This window comes from Lepidochelys kempii, chromosome 15 (genome assembly GCF_965140285.1).
Source record: "Lepidochelys kempii isolate rLepKem1 chromosome 15, rLepKem1.hap1, whole genome shotgun sequence".
Classification (NCBI taxonomy): domain Eukaryota; kingdom Metazoa; phylum Chordata; order Testudines; family Cheloniidae; genus Lepidochelys; species Lepidochelys kempii.
In genome coordinates, this window is record NC_136394.1 from 26,519,821 (window position 1) to 26,540,581 (window position 20,761).

Below are 20,761 nucleotides of genomic sequence, written 5' to 3' on the forward strand. Positions count from 1 at the left end.
CATTCTTACCAGTTATTCTATGGTTCTAATGTTATTTCTTAAATTGCAGAAAGGCTGTTTCTGCTGCTTACTGTAGCTGTATTCTGTGTGGAGAAAAGCTGAGAAAGCATTTCATGCAGATGTAAGTGTGGGGATCCTGTAGTACTTCAGCACAGAAGTGGCTAGTCTTGGCGGTAATGCTGGAGTAACTCCATTACTAAACATGGCTCTTAACATTTATTACAATGATGAAACTTTAATGCAGGGTTGTATGTGAATATATGTGAAGGGAAGGAGGTGAGGAAGGAGTCTTAGTGCATTGTTGCCTGCATTAAATGACAGTTAAATAGCAAGCCTGGGCAGGCAGATGTGATATGTAATTTACATGCGTTCATATGTTACTGCTGTAAAATGTCCTAGGTGGGCAATGCGTAACTTTAGGAAAGTTGTGTGGACTATGTAGTTTCTGTAGTACCTTTTGTATGCAAGATGGATTACGAATGGTGCCCACGTATGCTGTGGATCTCTGTATGTCAATATCTTAAAAAATGCAGCTACATACATGGTGAAAACTAGGCTCATTATTTACCAGATCCAGCAACACTATACAATAATGTAGAGAAGGAACTGTGGGCAGTTCGCCCACATGCCACTACATAGCCTTAGTGTCTGGCATGAGGAAGCATGGGGTGGATATATGTAAAGGCACTGTATTTGTATGTGGTGAGGAGGAGCATTGAGTGGTGGTGTTTTTTTTTTTTAATGAAAAGTTATTTAGCTGTCACCCTAAACTTCTGAGATGATTAAAGTCTCTGTGGTACTACTTGCAAGAGTAAGTGTGTGAGCCCCAGTGCTCCACCAAATTCGGCAAATCACATTTATTGCAAATCACATTTCTGGCAATTCACAGCGCTGAATAAATAATTATTCTATTCTAGTTAGTTTAGAGTTGTTAGGAATATGGTTTATAGAGGCATACTTGGACTCAGTGACAGCTAGAGAACACTCCCTTTAGACAAATTTGTGTCTCTGTCAGGTCTGGTAGGGACAAACTGGGGAAGCCCTCCGACATCAGTAAAGAACTGACTTCAACTCCTTAGCCATATGGCAGTGTGCACCTTTGTGACCTCTGCTTGTTCAAAAATTGGTTGAGGACTGCCTATTCTCTGACCAGGGATGCATTGGATAGGCAGGTGCTGGTCCCCTTGCAAGTAAAGAACTCCCTAAACTGGTGGAATCAGCAGCTCCATGTCTGTGTGGGCATCCCTTTCTTCTGCCCAATCCCATCAGTGACTCTAATGGTGGACGCATGCCTGTTAGAGTGAGGAGCCCATCTTGGCACCCGCACTTTTCAGGGCAGATAGGCAGTCCATGAAACTAGTCTCCACATCAATCTGGTGGAGCTTAGGAGAGTCAGGAATGCGTGCCTCAATTTCCTGCTCTTCATCAGGGGCAAAGCAATCAGGGTCATGATGGACAACATGTCCTACATGTTTTATATCAACAAGCAGGGAGAAGCAAGATCCCCCTCCTTGTGTGATAAAGCTCTGGAAGTGGTGCATAATTAACCATATCCAGATTTCAGCTGCCTACCTTCCTTGCATCCAGAACACACAGCTGATGCCCTCAGTAGACCCTTCTCCTATGACTAGGAATGGGAGCTGGACATTTAGGTCCTACCAGATGTATTCCAGATATGGGGATGGCCAGAGGTCGATCTTGTTCTCAAAGGTGTCAAAAAGAAGTGTCTTCTTTTCTGTTAAACAGGGGGGTCTTGGTCACCCGCTCCCTGGGGGATGCCTTCCTTTTACTGCAGAAGAAGAATCTGTTCTTTTCCCCCCACAACACTCCTAATTCTAAGGGTGATGACCAAGATCAGGTGGGGGAGTTGCAAGGTTATTGTAAGGGGATTGGGAGTCACAGTATTGCCACCCTTACTTCTGCATTGCCTTCAGAGCTGTGTGGCAGGAGAGCAGTGGCTGCTGGCCGGACACCCAGCTCTGCTGGCACAGCTGCCGCCAGCAACTGCGGAGAAGTAAGTATGGCATGGTATGATATTGCCATCCTTACTTCTGTCTTGTTGCCTTCAGAGCTGGGCCCTTAGCCAGCAACCGCCACGCTCTGGCCACCCACCTCTGAAGGCAGCAGCACAGAAGTAACGGTGGCAATACTGTGACCTCCTACAATAACCTTGGAACTCCCCCATAACCATCTTTTGGGTCAGGACCCCTACAGTTACTACACCATGAAATTTCAGATTTAAATATCTGAAATCATGAAATTTATCCTATGACCGTGAAATTGACCAAAATGGACCGTGAATTTGGTAGGGCCCTATGCATAACATTTCTAAGACATGGGCTTTCCAATCCATCCACACTCTTATATAGGCTCTTATCATCTTGTGTCTGTATTGCTGAAACACTCTCTTTTCTCTGGCCTTCACAAATGCTGTCTTGCTTCACTCTTTCAGAATGCTGCTGGAAAGATAACTTTTGTAGCCTGTTCTTTGTCCCTTTTGTCCCTCTCTTTGCGTCCCTCCACTGGCTCCCCATTCTCTGTCGCATCAAACAAGCTACTTCGTCTTTACCTTCAAGGCCCTTCATGGACATCCCCAACCCTACTTGTCATCTCTCATTTGCTGTTTAGAGGCCGACTCCTGCCTCTGACTTGTCCGCAATGCCAGCTTCCATCATTCACCTAGTTACATTTTCAAACAAGCACCTTTGTGCTGTCTGTCCCTCCTTCTTGGGAGGAGTTCCCTGTCTGTAATGTATCATCTGTTGTCTCTTGTCTTATACTCAGATTGTAAGCTCTCTGGGGAAGGGACTGACTTTTTGTTCTGTTTGTACAATGGCTGGTCCATGGTCCTGGGCCATGATTAGGACCCCTTGGTGTAATGGTAATACAAATAATTAATAAGACTCTTGGATTCTGTTTATTCCTTTGTCATTGACTTGATAGGTGACCTTGAGCAAGTAATTTGCAGGTTAATTTTCAAAAGTGAGTAGTGATTTTTGGGTACTTAACTGCAGACATCTTAAAGGGGCTCTTCTCCCCCTGTCCCCCCGTCCGCCCCCAAGTGCTGATCATCTGCTCTCTAGAAATGAGGCATCTTTAAGCTATTTGAAGCTGGGCACCCTAAATTACTAGTTACCATGCCTTGGTTTCCCAATCTGTACATGTAGGAGGGATGTTGTAAGACTAAATGTTTGTCAAGTGTTTTTGACTTGATTGATTGAAAGGGAGCAGCCAATGGATCTATATAGTTTTGGATCCCAAGCCACACCCCCCACACTGGAACCTTGAGGAGCACAGTTCTGGTGCACAGGAACTGCTGACCCTCCTGGCAACCTGCCTCCTTCCTTCCAGCCCTGCGTGACAGAGCCACATCAGTTCTGCTGCCTAGTAGTTGGGCCTCATGTATCTATGGAAAATGTGGATGTGGGTAAGGATTTTCCCCATAGTGACTAAATAATCAAGTGTGTGTGTACACGTGCATTTGTGCACACAATTTATCTCTGTCTACTAGATATATCCCCATATTGCAGGTCTTCGTATACATCATCTAAATAAGCCTTGCAACAGCCCTGTGAGGAAGGTAGGTGAATGTGTATCTGTGTACATGTGCCATGCACAAGCCTACTTAACCAAAGGTGTGGTGTGCGCAGTAGAACAGACCTCAGGGCACCTATTTAAAAAACAAACAAACCCGCACATTTAAATATGCTATCATAGTATGGTCACAAGTTACACTCAGACTGCAACTTTGATTTCCCAAATATGTTGGGAAACATGACTTTCATTTGTATAAATGAGTAATCATTGAGGCCATGACACTGCAGAGTTTATGAACTCAAGGAAAGTTGTTGTAGTATTTACAACCCTGCATAGCTTCTTAGGAGAAAGGCACCTGTGTGAAGTTGATAAGTTCAAGTTCTTAAATGATCAGCACAGAGTTTTCCACATAGAAAGTTGTGCACTGAAGTTAAACCTCCAGGGATGTATTTGACCTTTGGATTATGCTAGCTAACATAATAGGAGTCATGCACACACTGAACTGCAAAAAGGCACCCTTTGTAAACTTTCCCCAGATATTTCTTAATGAGTAAATAACTTCGCTGTAAAATTTTTTTTTCTTATGGACGTTGATGTGGATTTTACAACAATTGTCTGCTTTCCTGCAGCTGTGGAACTCGCAATCTTTTAAATCTGTGTTTTTAATTAAAGTCTTTCTTTTCAGGAAAATTAAAGCAGAGCCAGAGTGTAATGTATTTAAGAATATTTTAACTCCCTTTGGAAATTAACTTTTTATTTTTTAACCAGATAGTGTAAACAGTCAAAAGAACTGATTGCACAAGCTCAAAAGAAGCAGAATTAGTTAATATTTAAACTGCCTTCCATTAAATAACTGATTCTTAAAAATTAATTTGAGGGGCCATGTCCAGTCCTGGAGATAGTTATTTTGATTATGGCTTTGCTGCCACTGCTTACAGGCATTTTTGAAACTGAAATCCAGTGCATACAGTTCAATTTGTGTTGCATTCTAATTGTGTGTATATATAGTGAACATGTGTTTAAACCCTTATGAGAAGAGAAGCAAATATGTGTTTTTTCTGTATGTTTTTAGCACATTAAGTACTGCTGAATGATGTTAACAAAACTGACAAATGTGTAATTGAACTCCCTCTGATCTTTACTTGAGATGTGCTTAGTGGATAGACCTGCAATGCAAATATAGAATCAGAGAAATGTAGTTCTGGAATGGACTTTAAGAGGTCATCTAGTCCATCTCCCCGTGTGATGCAGGATTAAGTATACCTAGGATATCCCTGGCAGATGTTGTTTGTCTAATTTTGTTCTTAAAACCATAACCTGTGCCATGCTTAACTATGCTTTATAGTTAGAAAGTCCCTCCCCAATGTCTAACCTAATTCTCCTTTGTTGCAAACCAAACCAATTACTTTTATCCTACCCTGTGTGGACATGGGGAACAATTGATCACCATCTTATTTATACATTTAACCCCTTCCTCTTCCTCACCATCTTGTTGTTGTTGTTTTTCCCCTAGTCCAAAATCTTATAAAGCAATGACCAAGATTTTAAATTGGCAGCATAAAGTTGGATTTAGGCACCAAAATAAGTGCCCTGATTTTCAGAAAGCTTGAGCTTCCAGAAGTGCCCTTTGAAGTCAATTGGCACTGCTGGGTGCTCAGCATTTCTGAAAATCAGGCAACTTATTTTGGTGCCTAAATATGAACTTGAAGCCTAATTGTAGGCAGAGAAGGTTCTTTGAAAATCTTGAGCAACGTATTTGCCATAACAGTGGGTATATTAAGGCACTGCCTAATGTGTTAAATTGACTTTTGTGGGAGTAAAAAAAAAAAGAGGGTGGGGTTAATTATGAATGTAAGGGGAACACCCTTGATGTTGGAATCTGAACTCTGCCAGCTACAACAGCTATACTGACTGGCACTACAGAAATGTGTATGTAATAATGACTCTGTTCAGAAATGAGTGGTTACCCTTTTGTAGTGTTAGACCGCTATGTCCAGTGTGAACAGGCATTTGTGTTGGTTACACTCTTAGAATCCCGCTTACAGAAATCTTTATAGACAAACTTCCCTCAGCTAGTTCATAGCACAGTTACTATTTGGCTTGTGATCATGCTGTGTATAGATGAAAATGGTGTCTGGCTGGAACTGTGGTGTGTTTTTTTTTTTTTTTTTAAAGGGCTTCTGACCTAGTTTGGATAAGGATTTGGTGTCTATACCATGAAATTAGTTTTGCTTGTCTGGAGTGTGTCATGTCATGTCTTCAAGCTGTGTTTGAAAACAGTTGTCTTACTGGTGTGGACGCAGCCAACAGAGTAGAACATCTATTTTAACAAAGCAGGCTGATGTTGAGCTTGGTTTTCTGACTATTGCGGATGGGATCAACCACTTTCACTCCAGGTTAGGAGGACCTGGGAGAAAGCTGTGTCAGATGCTTTTTGTCAAATGTAACTGTTCTGTATAAGTTCTTATACTGCACTCATCACCATAGCAGCTGAGCACTAAATGTGTGTGTGTGATCCCTCCCATTCTTTCCCCAGGGGGCTAAGTGTGTTGCAGTAGTGTCTTGTCTTTGGAATTCTTTTTATAATTTACAAAAATACATGTTGCCATATGTTCGATAGAGAAGGCAAAGTTAAAGAAATACATCTTGCACTTGGAGTGGAAGTTGGTGAAGTTTGCAATGATCCTTAGTTCCTGTAGATGTTCACTTCACCATCTGGAACTGGCCCTTGAGAAAGTTCTGTCTTCTGCACCATGGAGCTTCACCCTTAATGCAGTTTTCTATAATGTGCTAGAGGAGGGAAGCTATCGCTTGTGGTCTTCATCTCAGAGGTTTAGTTGATCTTTTAGCTACACAATGACCTGGGCCCAGTGTAAATTGAAGATGAGGGCAGAGACCTTGAACTTGATTCGATATTCTATGGGAAGCCAGCATAGCAAGCAGAGGACAGGTTTGGTGTGTGTGTTGGTAAGGAGATGTACTGCAGCATTCTGTATTAGATGGAGCTTCCTAAGAGCTGAAGGCTTCATGCCCAGGTATATCACATTGCTTTAGTCCAGCTGAGAGGTGATGAAGGCATGAATAACTGAGGCCAAGTCATGTTTTATCAGGGTTGGATGGTGTTTCCTAGCCAACTGGAGATGGTAGAAAGCGTTATTCATGGATGCTGCAATGTGAGAGCTTAGTACCAGTAGGAATCCAGGAGCGTTCCTTAGCTAGAAACTGAATTGACCGATGGTGGTTGTCTACCTTCAACCAAATGAGACTGCACCATAGCTGCAAACTCTTCAGAGTACTTTCTTGTGCCCACCAGCATAACCTCTGTCTTGCTTGGGTTTAGCTTCAGCCAGCTGATATGGCCATAATGTGGTGAATGATAGTTAATGCTGAAGGAGCTTTAGTGTGTACTTTTGTCCCAGACGAATTCAGCAAGGGCAATAAAACCAACATAAAGAGTGAAGAAATTACCACGTTAGCCTGCAAGCTAAAATGAGGGGTGCGCATAGGTGCGAGGAACATGCAGATGTGCTCACAGCCAGTGGAAAAGCCAGCCAAGCAGTAATTTATGGGTTCAGAAGTGAAAACAACAGGTTGTGATGAGGAGGCTCTTCTTTTTAAAGAGGGCCTGTCAAGCTGTAGGGAGTGGCAGACTTCAAACTATATCTGTTAATCAGAATATGGTACTGGTTACTAGTCATTCAAATTTGTTTAATTAGCAAAAGTGGTAAAGAGGGTTTTATGTGTAAACCAGGTCTGTTTTCCTCTTTTCTTCCTAGCTCTTCACCTCCCATTTTATTGTACTGTGAAATTGGAGTCCTTGATCTGTCATTTAACCAGCCATTTCACAGAAACAGATTGGGATGGAACATAGGATTATGACTTTACTGGAGGATCAGACTGGAGAAGATTTTTTTTTTTTTTTATGAGTGGAAAAGCTCATTATGAAGTATAAATGACCTCTTCAGTAACAGCAAGGGAAATGAAGTAAATAGGAGACATTCCTCCTCCTCTTTATGTAGGCTTTTTATTTTTTAAGTGAAATTTATAATCACTTGGACTGGGCATTCATGTGCCATAGGTATCCTGAGAACCTTGCATAGAATGAAACCAATTTAAGATAAATGGTGCACTTGGCCATATTTCAGCAGCAGGTACCTTCCCCACTAGGAATGACATCAAAATCATGAAAATGACTTTTGTTTTTGGTGGTGGTGTTGAAGTTACTGGGAGATACAGATGTTAATCTCAAAAAGCACCCACAGTTACAGGCAGACCTGTTCCTTAGGCAGGTAGGAGCAAGATGGAGGAGCAACCTGGGCCCCTGCTCTCCCAGAAAAATAGCGTGTGTCTTGTTTTTGTTTTTCTCCAAAGGTTTTTCTGGCTTAAAAAAATTGCATCTTCTTTCTCCTTTTTTCTCTGCTCTTTTGCAGGAAACTCACAAGGTCTATAGACAGAAACTTGAAGAACTCAATAACTTGCAGGCTGCATGCAGCAGCTCCATTCGTAAGCAGAAGAGGAAATTAAAAGACTTGAAATACAGCCTCCAACGGTAATGGGATAGTCTTGGGGGGGGGGGGGGGTTTCTCCTGAGTGACTGAAATACAGGCTATAACTATTGTTTTGCTGCATTCCCAGTCTCCTAAAAAGCGAGCCGCCTTAGGTTATCACAGCGGTGTAAATTTTGATGTAACTACTACCATAATAGATTCATAGAAATAGAAAAGACCAACTAGATCATCTCATGTATCCCTCAGGAGCCAATACAGAATTGCTCCCTACAATATATTTTGTTGTAGGAATATTTTTATACTGTAGGACTGCATTGCCATCAGGCTGTTACCTGTAGTTTTATTAGTAAGATAAAACTCAGTTCCATCTAACTATGGAAAAGTCATGTGAATTCGTTGGTAGCCATGTAGTTGCATCTGAAGGTAAATTTTAATCCTCAGTGGTATTCTTCCAATATGGTGTTTGGATACCCAACTCCCACCAACAACATTGGCTTATTGGGGACTTTAATATACTTCTAAAAGAGGAATAGTTTTTTAATCTTTTTTTTTTTTTTTTTTGAGATTTAAAGCTGATATTGTAATATTTGTACTGGTTAACATTTGCTTCCCAGTTCATCAAATATTTATCTTTTAGAGTTACTCTGTGTTAGATCATATGTAAGCATTGATTAACCACCAGACTAAGATACATTTTTAAAGAGAAGGAGATGAGGACTTGATAGTGTTCTACTACGTGGACTTTTAGTTATCATCTACTAATATTTCCTTTTCAGAATTTCCTGATGTGACCCAATTTATTGTCCCATTTCCAAGTGCTCAAGTGGTAAACGTTGAAAAATGAACTCCCCTTTCCTTCTGTTCTACCACTACAAAGCAATACTCCTGAGGACATTCTGCACCAAAAAAAAAAATTTCTGCACACAATATTTTAAAATTCTGCAAATTTTATTTGTCAAATAAATGTGGAGGCTCCAGCATGGCATTGGGGAGCACAGGCCACTGGCTGCACAGAGGTGGGAGATCACTGTGCAACCTCTTCTCCACCCCGCCAAGGACGTGGACTCAGCAGTGAGGCTGCACCCAACCCTGACGCAGTGCAAGGACCTGGCCTGCCCCAGAAACGCTCCAGGGGCCCTGCCCTCCCTGTGTCAGCTGCATCAGGTGTTGGCAGACAGGCTCAGTAAGGCAGGATCCAAGTGTGGAGGGGCTTAGTGTGGGGGGATCCAGGTGTGAGTTGAGAAGGTTTTGTCTGGGGCAATCTGGGTGCAGGTGGCTCAGTAGGGGATCTGGATGCGCAGGGGCTTGTTGCGGGGTTTGGGGTGCAATGATAATGGGACTCTGTCAGGGGGTCCAGGTGAGAAGGTGTTTGGGGCTCAATGGGGGGGGATCTGGGTGTGGGGGGCTGAGTAGGGGGTCTAGATGCTGAGGGAGTGGGGCTCAGTGGGGTGGGTATCCAGATGCAGCTGACTGAGGCTCGATAGGGTGGGGATCCAGGTGTGGGTTGCTTGTTGGGGTAGTCCAGGTGCAGGTGGAGAGGGGCTCATCGGGGGGTTCTGAGTGTGTGTGTGGGGGGGAGAGGATCGGCGGGAGGGTCAGGGTATGCGGGGGTCTGGATGCATGGGGATTAGGCAGATGGAGAAGCAGCTCCCTGTACAGGGATCCCTCCCCCTGCAGCTGAGGAGCGATGGGTGCAGGAGGTGGGGGTGGGGAGTTTGCAGAACTTCCTGCCACTGGAGGAGAAATCTGGGGATGGGTCTGTCCCATCCCCAGATGCCGTGAAGAGGAAGTCCTGTCCTCCCTAGCCCAGCTGGGACTAGCAGCTAAACCCGGCACAGGGTAGGAGCCACCAGTCGGGTCTTCCCCTGTCCTGCCCCATGCCCCCACAGTGATTTACCCCTCTGCCGGCTGCCCCAGGCACCTGAAACACACTGCTGGGGAGGATCTCCTGACTGCTCTTGTGGCTTCCCTTTGTTTCCCTTTCAGAAAGTAATTTTTCTGCGGGGAAGCAAAAAAATCTGCGGGGGACATAAATTCTGTGCATACACAGTGGTGCATAATTCCTCCAGGAGTAAAAGGAATCTGCATTTTTCCCCTTTGTTTTGAGCACTGGCAGGCTGTTCCCTATCTGTTCACACATTGGTAGTTTTAATGCAACTGGAATAATCTCTTAGCAGAGCTGGGCAGTAACTTAAAAAATCCACAGAAGTGTCATCTTGCTTTATAGTTTGGAGATTACATTTGTTTCTCCTCCTCATCCCCCTCAAACTTTCTCTCCTTTGGTACAAAGCAGTGAGCTCCGTATGACAATCTGTTTTAGAGGTTTTTTAAAATGTCCATCATTGCACTATTTCAGCACTTAGCTCTTCCTTCTATTCAGAAGAACTTTGTGTGCTGAGCAGCGGTATGATTGAGATTAGAGTCACAAAGCAGTTAATGGAAAGCCCTCCTATTGCTCTAATATTGTCTGTATTCAGCCGTGCTTAAACTGGCACCACCTGCTGTCCCCAGAGCTGCTGATTTCAATAGAGGGGAGACAGCAGGAAGAGCTGATCTGGAGGTTCTTTTCCCCTGCCTTCCTCCATCTAACATACATTAATTGTATAGGGACCAAATCGATCTCTTGGATTTAAATTAGTTAACATCCTTTCACTTGAGGCTCTGTAGGCTGCATGATGTCACTTTGAAAGGCTATACAGTATGGGCTTGTTGGGGTTTTTTTTCCCCTTCAGATTGCCTTTTATGAAGTTTATGGTCTGGATAGAGATTTTTCAATTTAAAAGCACACTCAGATCAGTTTCGAATTTTTAAAAGCAAGCTTTTATAAAATACCTGTAAGACTATTTTAAAAAATTAAAGATAATGAAAAGTTCCTTTTGAAAAGGGATTGATAACATTACTTAGCAGTTTTTTGGAATCGAAACATATAGCAGCTTGCTAATGAACTGAGAAACAAAAAGCAAAATTGATTAGAAATTTTCACATTAGGTTATAATCATTGACTAGTCTTTCTGTTGCTCAAGCTGAACATAGTGTGAAAGTAAAGAAACAGTGTAAACAGATTTCAGAGTAGCAGCCGTGTTAGTCTATATCTGCAAAAAGAAAAGGAGGACTTGTGGCACCTAAGATGAACAGAGGAAAGTAAGATTTTATTTTTTCAGTTTTAACAGCCAAAGTTTAAAGGTAAGCTCGTGCTGTTAGAAGTGCTGGTAAGGAAATACCTTTTTTTTTTCCTTCTTCTTCTTTTTTTTTTTTTTTTTTATTTTAAAGTTACCATGTTTAAGCTGATTTTTATCCCCTTTAAAATCCATTTTGTAAAAAGGGATCTGTGTTTTCACCATCCTCGCAGGTGCAAACACAAGTCTAGTCCTGAAGAATCTGATCTCATACAGCAAATTAACACCCAGATCAAAGACAGGCAAAATATATTCTTTGACATGGAAGCCTATTTACCAAAGAGAAATGGGTATGTATTTATTAAAAATTAATCTTCCTAATATAAAGCTGCTACAAGTATTTAGATCAGTGTGTCTCTTCTAAAAGAATTTAACAGATATATCTGCAAAGAATAAGAGGAAAGCAGAAGGTAAATAAAACGGTAATATAGTAGGTTTCAGAGTAACAGCCGTGTTAGTCTGTCTTTGCAAAAAGAAAAGGAGTACTTGTGGCACCTTAGAGACTAACCAATTTATTTGAGCATGAGCTTTCGTGAGCTACAGCTCACTTCATCGGATAGCACAGTGGACTATTTGATGTTTAATCACATTCCTGCTTGCGGGAGGATTGAAATGGAGAGGGAAAGATGAATCAGAAATAAATTTCACTTTTGAAAGAAACTATATGGGCTCTAAGGCTTGGCAAACCTGGAAATTTGTTATTCAGAATATTCATGTAAATGCTCCCGTATTACAATTATAATTGTATTGGCTTTTGCTCTTTGGTACCAAGAGAGCTCTCATCTGTGGTACTCTGTCTTAACAGTACTGGGATGCCATTCATGGGCTGCTTCTTGCAGATGTAGCTATCTTGCTGTGAAAATATTAATCCAGTTTCCCCATCCCTGATTTTCACTGTTGATTCATAATTTCTCCTGATCCCTAACACTACAGACAGTAAAGAGGCCTCCCACCAGAAACTTTTTATCTGTCTTACTCCTTAAAATGTTGATTTAATTAAAAAAAAACAAAAAAAAAAACACCACCACACCAATCACCAACTAATATTGGGGATCAATTTGAAGAGAGTACTGATGTTATTCCTAAGGCACCATTTGCATTTTATACGAATTTCTCTAGTTTCATCTCTTGCTATAATTAAAAAATCTAGACCACAATATGCAGTATTGCTTACTGGAGTTGGAACATCTTTCTAAATCTAGCCTGCGGGGCAGCAGTTCTTTTGTATTAAATTAAAATGGACTGATCTGTCTTTGGATGTTTTGTCTTTCAGTTTGTACTTAAATCTGGTATTGGGAAATGTGAATGTAACTCTTCTAAGTAACCAGGCAAAGTAAGTGGGGTTTTTTTTGTTTACAGTTGTTCCCAGTTAGTAGAAGACAGATATTGAAGTACAGCATAGGTGATTTTTTCCCCATAGCATGAGCAGGGTATTGGCCCTGCAAGATCAACCAATAGAGCTATGTACTATTCAAAATACTGTGCCAGATTTATCCATGTAATTCCACTGAATTCAAACTGACCACTTGTTTTTAAACAACTAGTTTAGTATGTGGGGGCCACACACATGGACTTATACTGGAGAAGAGCATAAATTGTGATTTTTTTTCTTTTGTAACTGTAAAAATAGCAGTGTGATTCCAGCTATATTGGGTCTCAGTGGCTTCCAGAGAAAATTTGATCCATTTATAAATAGAAAAGGAGAAAAATATATATATTTAACTGCCAGTCCTGAAACTAGCCCTTTGAATTTTAATTAAGCTGGTTCTCTCTGGCTTGTACCTATATCATCAGTAATAAAGAATCTGCAGATGAGACTGTGACCTCCCAGTTAAACATCTGTAACACCATTGTCTTCAAGGTATTCACTGTGAATCCCTATTGTGAGACCATGTTAAGGACGGGTATTACTGAGGACAGAGTATGACCCTGGAATTGGAAGTATAATTATCGTTTGGAGTAGAAATGTGATGTGTTGGCAGTTGGGCTGCCTAAGCTCTGGTTCTGTCTTCACCACAACCTGTTTAACCAAGGTGAAACAAAGTGTAAAATGTAATACAGCATGAATCATTATTAGACTGCGTCTCAGGGATGCCATCTGCAACCCGCAAAGACTAAATAGGTTCCCTCAAGGGTCCATTCTAGCTCCAGCACTTTTCAACCTATATACCAGCAATATTCCACCAACATACTGCCGCACGTTCATGTTACGTGGATGACCTTGTGCTGGCTACTCAGGCTTCCTCATTTGAAACCTCAGAAAAGATTCTAGAACAGGACTTTAAAAGCCTTTAGAAATCTGTTTCTAGGTGGTTAAAGCCAAATGCCTCAAACAGTGGTCTCAGCTTTCGATTTGAATAGTATGCAGGCCAAGAAGACATTAAACATCAATTTCTGTGGGTCACTGTTGATGGATGATCATAATCCTGGATAACCCTGAACTGCACACTCAGCTTCCGTCGCCACCTTGAACAAACCAAAAGGGAAACGAAGGCCAGGGTCAACATCATACAGAAACTTGCAGGAATATCTTGGGGAAGCAACACCTGCACACGCCAAATGTTGACACTAGCCCTGCTTCATTCCACAGAGAAATATTGTGCCCCAATTTGGAGCCAAAGCCCCCACACAATTTTAGTGGACCCAGAAATTAATGCTGCTCTGTGCATAATCAGTAGCACCCTCCTGTCCATGCCATTTCCATGCCTATCAGCATTGGCTAACATTGTGCCAGCACATATCTGACAAGATGCTGCGACAGTTAGAGAGAACATAAAGATCATGGCAAATACCACACTACTGCTCCACTATGACATAAAACACACCCGCACACCCGCCACTGACTAACACTGAGAAAACCCTTCTGGTCTCGTGCCACAGCCCTCCGGAGCAGAAGACAAGGATGTTCGCAGAAGATGGTCTGAAGCCTGAGTGGTTGCCAACATACCAAACAGAAATCTAATCCATGACCCCAACTGTGCAAGTTCTGGGCTTCTCCTCCCCACGGCACATAGGGACAGCACCCGACATGGAAGATATGCATACTTACTCCATAGAAGGAAATTGAGGGAATCACCGAACTGTGACATGGTGCAAACTGTCGGCAACATCACGGATGATTGCTCATCCTGGAAGAGTCACAGCCATTCAGGAGACACCCCTGTCTGCTCTGAACTGGATAAAAGACCTTAAGATCCAGCTGTAGTCACATAGTTGCTTTCACTGTTCCACTATCGTCATACAGAAATAGTTGTCTCATAATATTTACTTATCTCGCAGGGTGTTGAGATTGAATTAATTCATGTTAATGAAGAGCTTTATTAAAGTGAAGCCTCTCTCAGTGGTGCCATAGAAGTACAAAGGTCTTACTGCTATTCTACCATGCTTGCATTTTCTCAGTGGGAGGAAAATGGAACAGTGAGCTACATGTGTGGTGTTTTTTTGGGGGTGGGGGGAGAGATGAGGAAGAAATGTTCTTCAGGATTACTTTAAAGCTTGTTTTTGTGGTGTCTCGTCTCCCCCCCCCCCCCCCCATTTAAGTTGATAAGAAAAGCACCCAAGAAAAAAACTATGAATATTAGTTAAAGAAGTTTTTTGTCTTTGGACAGATAGGGTGTTAAGTGTACTACATGTAAGTAGAATGGGAACTCTACTTGTAGAATGTAAATCAGTTTTAAAACCACAAATATTTAGATGTTTTACTTGTTTTTAATGGCAGAAATATTAATACTTTTACATTATTTTGTCATCCCAGGTTTGCCTACAAAGATGAATATGAAAAGTTCAAACTTTATTTGACAATAATCTTGTTACTTGGTGCTGTAGCATGCAGGTTTATTCTTCATTATAGGTAAGGCAGTACTTTTATTTCTGACTAAACACTTAAATAAAAATATAGTGTTGAATGTTGAGTTAGAAACCACTATCTTCTCTGCATCTCAGAATCAGAATTTAACAAACAAAACTGCTAACTCTACTGTGATTAGTGCAGAATTCAGAGTTAAGAGGTGCCATCAAGATAAATCCTAGTGCTGTCCTGAAAACACACTTGTGAGTAGTCCCATTTTCTTCAATGGAGCTATTTATGTACATAAGTTATTCATGTGGAAATATTTGGAGGATCAGGCACCATATCTTTTAAAACCAATTTCCTTTCCTTTGCTACTAGTAGCACCATAAATTATTACAGCTGAAAGCATTTTTAAATTTACTATTTAATAGGGCTGTCAAGCAATTAAAAAAATTAATTGTGATTAATCACATTGTTAAACAATAATAGAATACCATTTATTTAAATATTTTTGGATGTTTTCTACTTTTTCAGATATATTGATTTTTACAGTGCAAATGTTTGTAATCAAAATATACACTTTGATTTCAATTACAACACAGAATACCAAGTGTACAGTGCTCACTTTATATTTATTTTTTATTACAAGTCTTTGCACTGTAACAAGACAAAAGAAATAGTATTTTTCAATTCACCTAATACAAGTACTGTAATGCAATCTCTTTATCATGGACGTTGAACTTACAAATATAGAATTATGTACAAAAATACTGCATTCAAAAATAAAACAATCTAAAATTTTAGAGCTTGCAAGTCCACTCAGTCCTACTTCTTGTTCAGCCAGTCGCTCTGACAAACAAGTTTGTTTACACTTGCAGGAGATAATGCTGCCCACTTCTTATTTACAGTGACACCTGAAAGGTGAGAACAGGCGTTCTCATGGCACTTCTGTAGCCAGTGTTGCTAGATATTTACGTGCCACATGCGCCTACTTCAGCCGCCATTCCAGGGGACATTCGTCCATGCTGATGACGGGTTCTGCTTGAAAACCATCCAAAGCAGTGCGGACCAATGCACGTTCATTTTCATTATCTGAGTCAGACGCTACCAGCAGAAGGTTGATTTTCTTTTTTGGTGGGTAAGGTTCTGTAGTTTCCGTATTGGAGTGTTGCTCTTTTAAGACTAAAGAAAGCATGCTCCCTACCTTATCCCTCTGAGATTTTGGAAGGTACTTTAGATTCTTAAATCTTGGGTCGAGTGCTGTAGCTATCTTTACAAATCTCACATCGGTACCTTCTTTGCGTTTTGTCAGATCTGCAGTGAAAATGTTCTTAAAATGAACAACATGTGCTGGGTCATCATCCGAGAGTGCTATAATATGAAGTATATGGCAGAATGCGGGTAAAACAGAGCAGGGGACATACAATTCTCCCCCAAGGAATTCAGTCAAAAATTAATTTACACTTTTTTTAAACGAGTGTCATCAGCATGGAAGCATGTCCTCTGGAATGGTGGCTGAAGCATGAAGGGGCATATGAATGTTTAGCATATCTGGCACATAAATACCTTGCAATGATGGCTACAAAAATGCCATGCAAATGCCTGTTCTCACTTTCTGGTGACATTGTAAATAAGAAGAGGGCAGCATTATCTCCTGTAAATGTAAACAAGTTTGTTTACATATCTATTCAAAGGACACCATCATGGGGCCTAATCACACCAGCCACACTATCAGAGACTCGTTCACCTGTGCATCTACCAATGTGATATATGCCATTATGTGCCAGCAATGCCCCTCTGCCATGTACATTGGCCAAACTGGACAGTCTCTACGTAAAAGAATAAATGGACACAAATCAGACGTCAAGAACTATAACATTCAAAAACCAGTCAGAGAACACTTCAATCTCTTTGGTCACTCAATTACAGACCTAAAAGTGGCAATTCTTCAACAAAAAACCTTCAAAAACTGACTCCAACGAGAGACTGCTGAATTGGAATTAATTTGCAAACTGAATACAATTGACTTAGGCTTGAATAAAGACTGGGAATGGATGTGTCATTACACAAAGTAAAACTATTTCCCCTTGTTTATTTCCCCCCCTACTGTTCCTCACACGTTCTTGTCAACTGCTGGAAATGGCCCACCTTGATTATCACTACAAAAGGTCCCCCCCCCTCCCCCCGGCTCACCTGCTGGTAATAGCTCACCTTACCTGATCACTCTTTTACAGTCTGTATCGTAACACCCATTGTTTCATGTTCTCTGTGTATATAAAATCTCCCCACTTTTATTTTCCACTGCATGCATCCGATGAAGTGAGCTGTAGCTCACGAAAGCTTATGCTCAAATAAATTTGTTAGTCTCTAAGGTGCCACAAGTCCTCCTTTTCTTTTTGTTTGTCTGAGTATCAGAGGGGTAGCTGTGTTAGTCTGTATCCACAAAAACAACGAGGAGTCCAGTGGCACCTTCATGGGTAAAAAAACCTACTTCTTCAGATGTATGAAGAAGTGGGTTTTTTACCCACGAAAGCTTATGCCCAAATAAATTTGTCAGTCTTTAAAGTGCCACCGGACTCCTCGTTGTTTTTGTTTGTGTGAGCGATTGGTTGAACAAGAAGTAGGACTCAGTGCACTTGTAGCCTCTGAAGTTTTACATTGTTTTTGTTTTTGAGTGCAGTTATGTAACAAAAAAAAAAAATCTACATTTGTAAGTTGCACTTTCAGGACAGAGAGATTGCACTACAGTACTTGTAGGACGTGAATTGAAATACTATTTCTTTTTATCATTTTTACAGTGCAAATATTTGTAATCAAAATATACACTTTGATTTCAATTACAACACATAATACAAGAGATATCTATAGATATATCTATCTATGAAAATGTAGAAAAACATCCAAAACATTTAATAAATTTCAACTGGTAGTCTCTTGTTTAACAGTGTGATTAAAACTGCGATTAATCGTGGTTGATTTAATTTGAGTTAACTCATGCGATTAACTCAGTGGATCTCAAACTTTTTTTTACTGGTGACCCCTTTCACATTGAAAGCCTCTGAGTGCAACCTCCCCCCTCCACTCCCCCAATAAGTTAAACACACTGTGTAATATATTTAACATCCATTATAAATGCTGGAGGCAAGCGGGGTTTGGGGTGGAGGTTGACAACTCGCGAGCCCCCTAGCGGGTCCCAATCCCCAGTTTGAGAACCCCCACGTTAACTGCAATTAACCAACAGCCCTATTTAATCATTTGTTTATTTATGTATTTAGCTCAGCTTGGACAATGCTAGACTCATTGGGGTTTTTTTGTTTTTTGTTTTTTCTTGCTGGTGGTAATGCACTATGACAGCATTGTAATTTTGGGACTGCAAACATTGCAGGGGAATGTGCAAATCAAAGCAAACGCTGTCTTTTCTAAAAGTAAATTAAAAGCAATGAAAATGTCTCTGGCATTGTACGACTTCTTGTATTTAATTGTGAGCAAAACTTGAGCCTGGCCCTCCTGTTAAGCTCCTTTTTAAATCTGCCATGAATGCAACATCATTTGTTAAGGATATAATTCCCTGGAATGCACAAATGCTCAGGGTTGTTTAGACTTTAAACTTTAGGAAGTCAAAATAGAGGAGTTTTTCAGGTCTTGAAAACAGAGTACAGTGCTCTACTGTGTTGTTAGTTGATTGGATTTATATAGATCTAATCGTATCTGCTCATTAAATTAGCCTGAAAATGCCTGTGTAAATTGGATCATCTGCTTCTTCTATGGAGCACTCCCTCCTTCAAATGGAATTAATGTCATCTCTACACACCTGCTCATTTATGCTCATCTCCTCCCCCCCCCCCCCCGGCAAAAAAAAATTTGCATAGTTCTTGAAGAAAAGACAAGGTGTAGGGGGTTTTCAGCAGGACTAGTCATGTGTAACATTAAGCATGTACCTAAGGGTTTGGAGGATCAGGGCCTTAATGTCTGGTTTCACACAAACTATTTTTCACTTACACAGTTCTTGGGGTAGGGAGGAGAATAATCTTGAAATGGATATTTATCGTAACAAGATTTGCTTGTTTTTGTTACTCTTTTTTTTAATAGGGTGACAGATGAAGTGTTTAACTTCCTGTTGGTGTGGTATTATTGCACATTGACAATAAGGGAAAGCATTCTCATCAACAATGGATCAAGGTACCATATGATATTCCAAAGTAATTCAAAGCACAGGATTCATTTAAAACAAAAAGGCAAAGATGGTTTGTTGGAATCCCAGTGAGGTGGGGATAAAAATCCTGCTAAGTCCTTTTTATTTGACCCTTTTGAACATCCATTTCCAAACACACACATCCACTTGGGGGTGAGAAAAACAAAGGCAAGTTATGAAGAAACTGTGCCTTGATCCCTTACACCAGAGTGCTGAATGTGCTTATATTAATAAACTAGTTTTTAGTGAGTTAGTAATAAGCTAGTTTGTCTTTATAGAAACTGAACTGGCAGGGTTTCCTGCGAATGTGAAAGATTGACAGTCTAAATATGCTTTAATTTTGCACTTTCCTTTGACTACCTCCTCACACCTTTAACTCAGTCTAAGGTGACACTATCATAAGCATAAGACATAATTGAAGATCATCTGCATCACTGATTTCATCTCCGTGCAGATGTTAGATGCCACCCTCATAATTCAATAATATATACATTCTCTGAGACTACAGTTGATCTTAAGAACATAAGAATGGCCATACTGGGTCAGACCAAAGGTCCATCCAGCCCAGTATCCTGTCTACCGACAGTGGCCAATGCCAGATGCCCCAGAGGGAGTGAACCTAACAGGTAATGATCAAGTGATCTCTCTCCCACCATCCATCTCCACCCTCTGACAAACAGAGGCTAGGGACACCATTCCTTACCCCCCATCCTGGCTAATAGCCATTAATGGACTTAACCTCCACGAATTTATCCAGTTCTCGTTTAAACCCTGTTATAGTCCTAGCCTTCACAACCTCCTCAGGCAAGGAGTTTCTCCAGCAAGGTTGACTCTGCGCTGAGTGAAGAACTTCTTCCTTTTATTTGTTTTAAATCTGCTACCCATTCATTTCATTTAGTGGCCCCTAGTTCTTATATTATGGGAACAAGTAAATAACTTTTCCTTATTCACTTTCTCCACACCACTCATGATTTTATATACCTCAATCATATCCCCCCTTAGACTCCTCTTTTCCAAGCTGAAAAGTCCTAGCCTCTTTAATCTCTCCTTTATATGAGACCCGTTCCAAGCCCCTAATAATTTTAGTTGTCCTTTTCTGAACCTTTTCTAATGCCAGTGTATCTTTTTTGAGACCCACATCTGGAGACCACATCTGTACACACTACTCAAGATATGGGCGTACCATGGATTTATATAAGGGCAATAAGATATTCTCCATCTTATTCTCTATCCCTTTTTTAATGATTCCTAACATCCAGTTTGCTTTTTTGACGGCCGCTGCACGCTGCGTGGACATCTTCAGGGAACTATCCACGATGACTCCCAAGATCTTTCTCCTGATTAGTTGTAGCTAAATTAGCCCCCATCATATTATATTTATAGTTGGCGTTATTTTTTCCAATGTGCATTACTTTACATTTAATTGGGGATTGGTCCTGCTTTGAGCAGGGGGTTGGACTAGATGACCTCCTGAGGTCCCTTCCAACCCTGATATTCTATGATTTATCCACATTAAATTTCATTTTCCATTTTGTTGCCCAATCACTTAGTTTTGAGA

The 20,761-nt window shown here is 40.9% G+C and overlaps 2 protein-coding genes across 6 annotated transcripts in view; one reads left to right on the forward strand and one right to left on the reverse strand.

Annotated features, from left to right (window-relative positions):
- The window catches only part of MORN3 (MORN repeat containing 3), a 67,283-nt gene extending 52,762 nt beyond the window's left edge, over positions 1-14,521 (reverse strand). The window contains exon 1 of the mRNA XM_073313492.2: positions 14,271-14,521. Coding sequence (XP_073169593.1) covers positions 14,271-14,331 — 61 coding nt within the window. The 5' untranslated portion in view covers positions 14,332-14,521. The remainder of the gene's footprint in view (positions 1-14,270) is intronic.
- Positions 1-20,761, forward strand: part of TMEM120B (transmembrane protein 120B) — a 41,273-nt gene that overhangs the window by 1,633 nt on the left and 18,879 nt on the right. For 3 of the 5 annotated variants that reach the window (XM_073313488.1, XM_073313491.1, XM_073313487.1), the window contains exons 2-6: positions 7,968-8,086; positions 11,395-11,511; positions 12,495-12,554; positions 14,976-15,071; positions 19,101-19,190. In XM_073313488.1, coding sequence (XP_073169589.1) covers positions 7,968-8,086; positions 11,395-11,511; positions 12,495-12,554; positions 14,976-15,071; positions 19,101-19,190 — 482 coding nt within the window. The remainder of the gene's footprint in view (positions 1-7,967; positions 8,087-11,394; positions 11,512-12,494; positions 12,555-14,975; positions 15,072-19,100; positions 19,191-20,761) is intronic. The other 2 variants (XM_073313489.2, XM_073313490.2) reach the window with 2 other exon arrangements.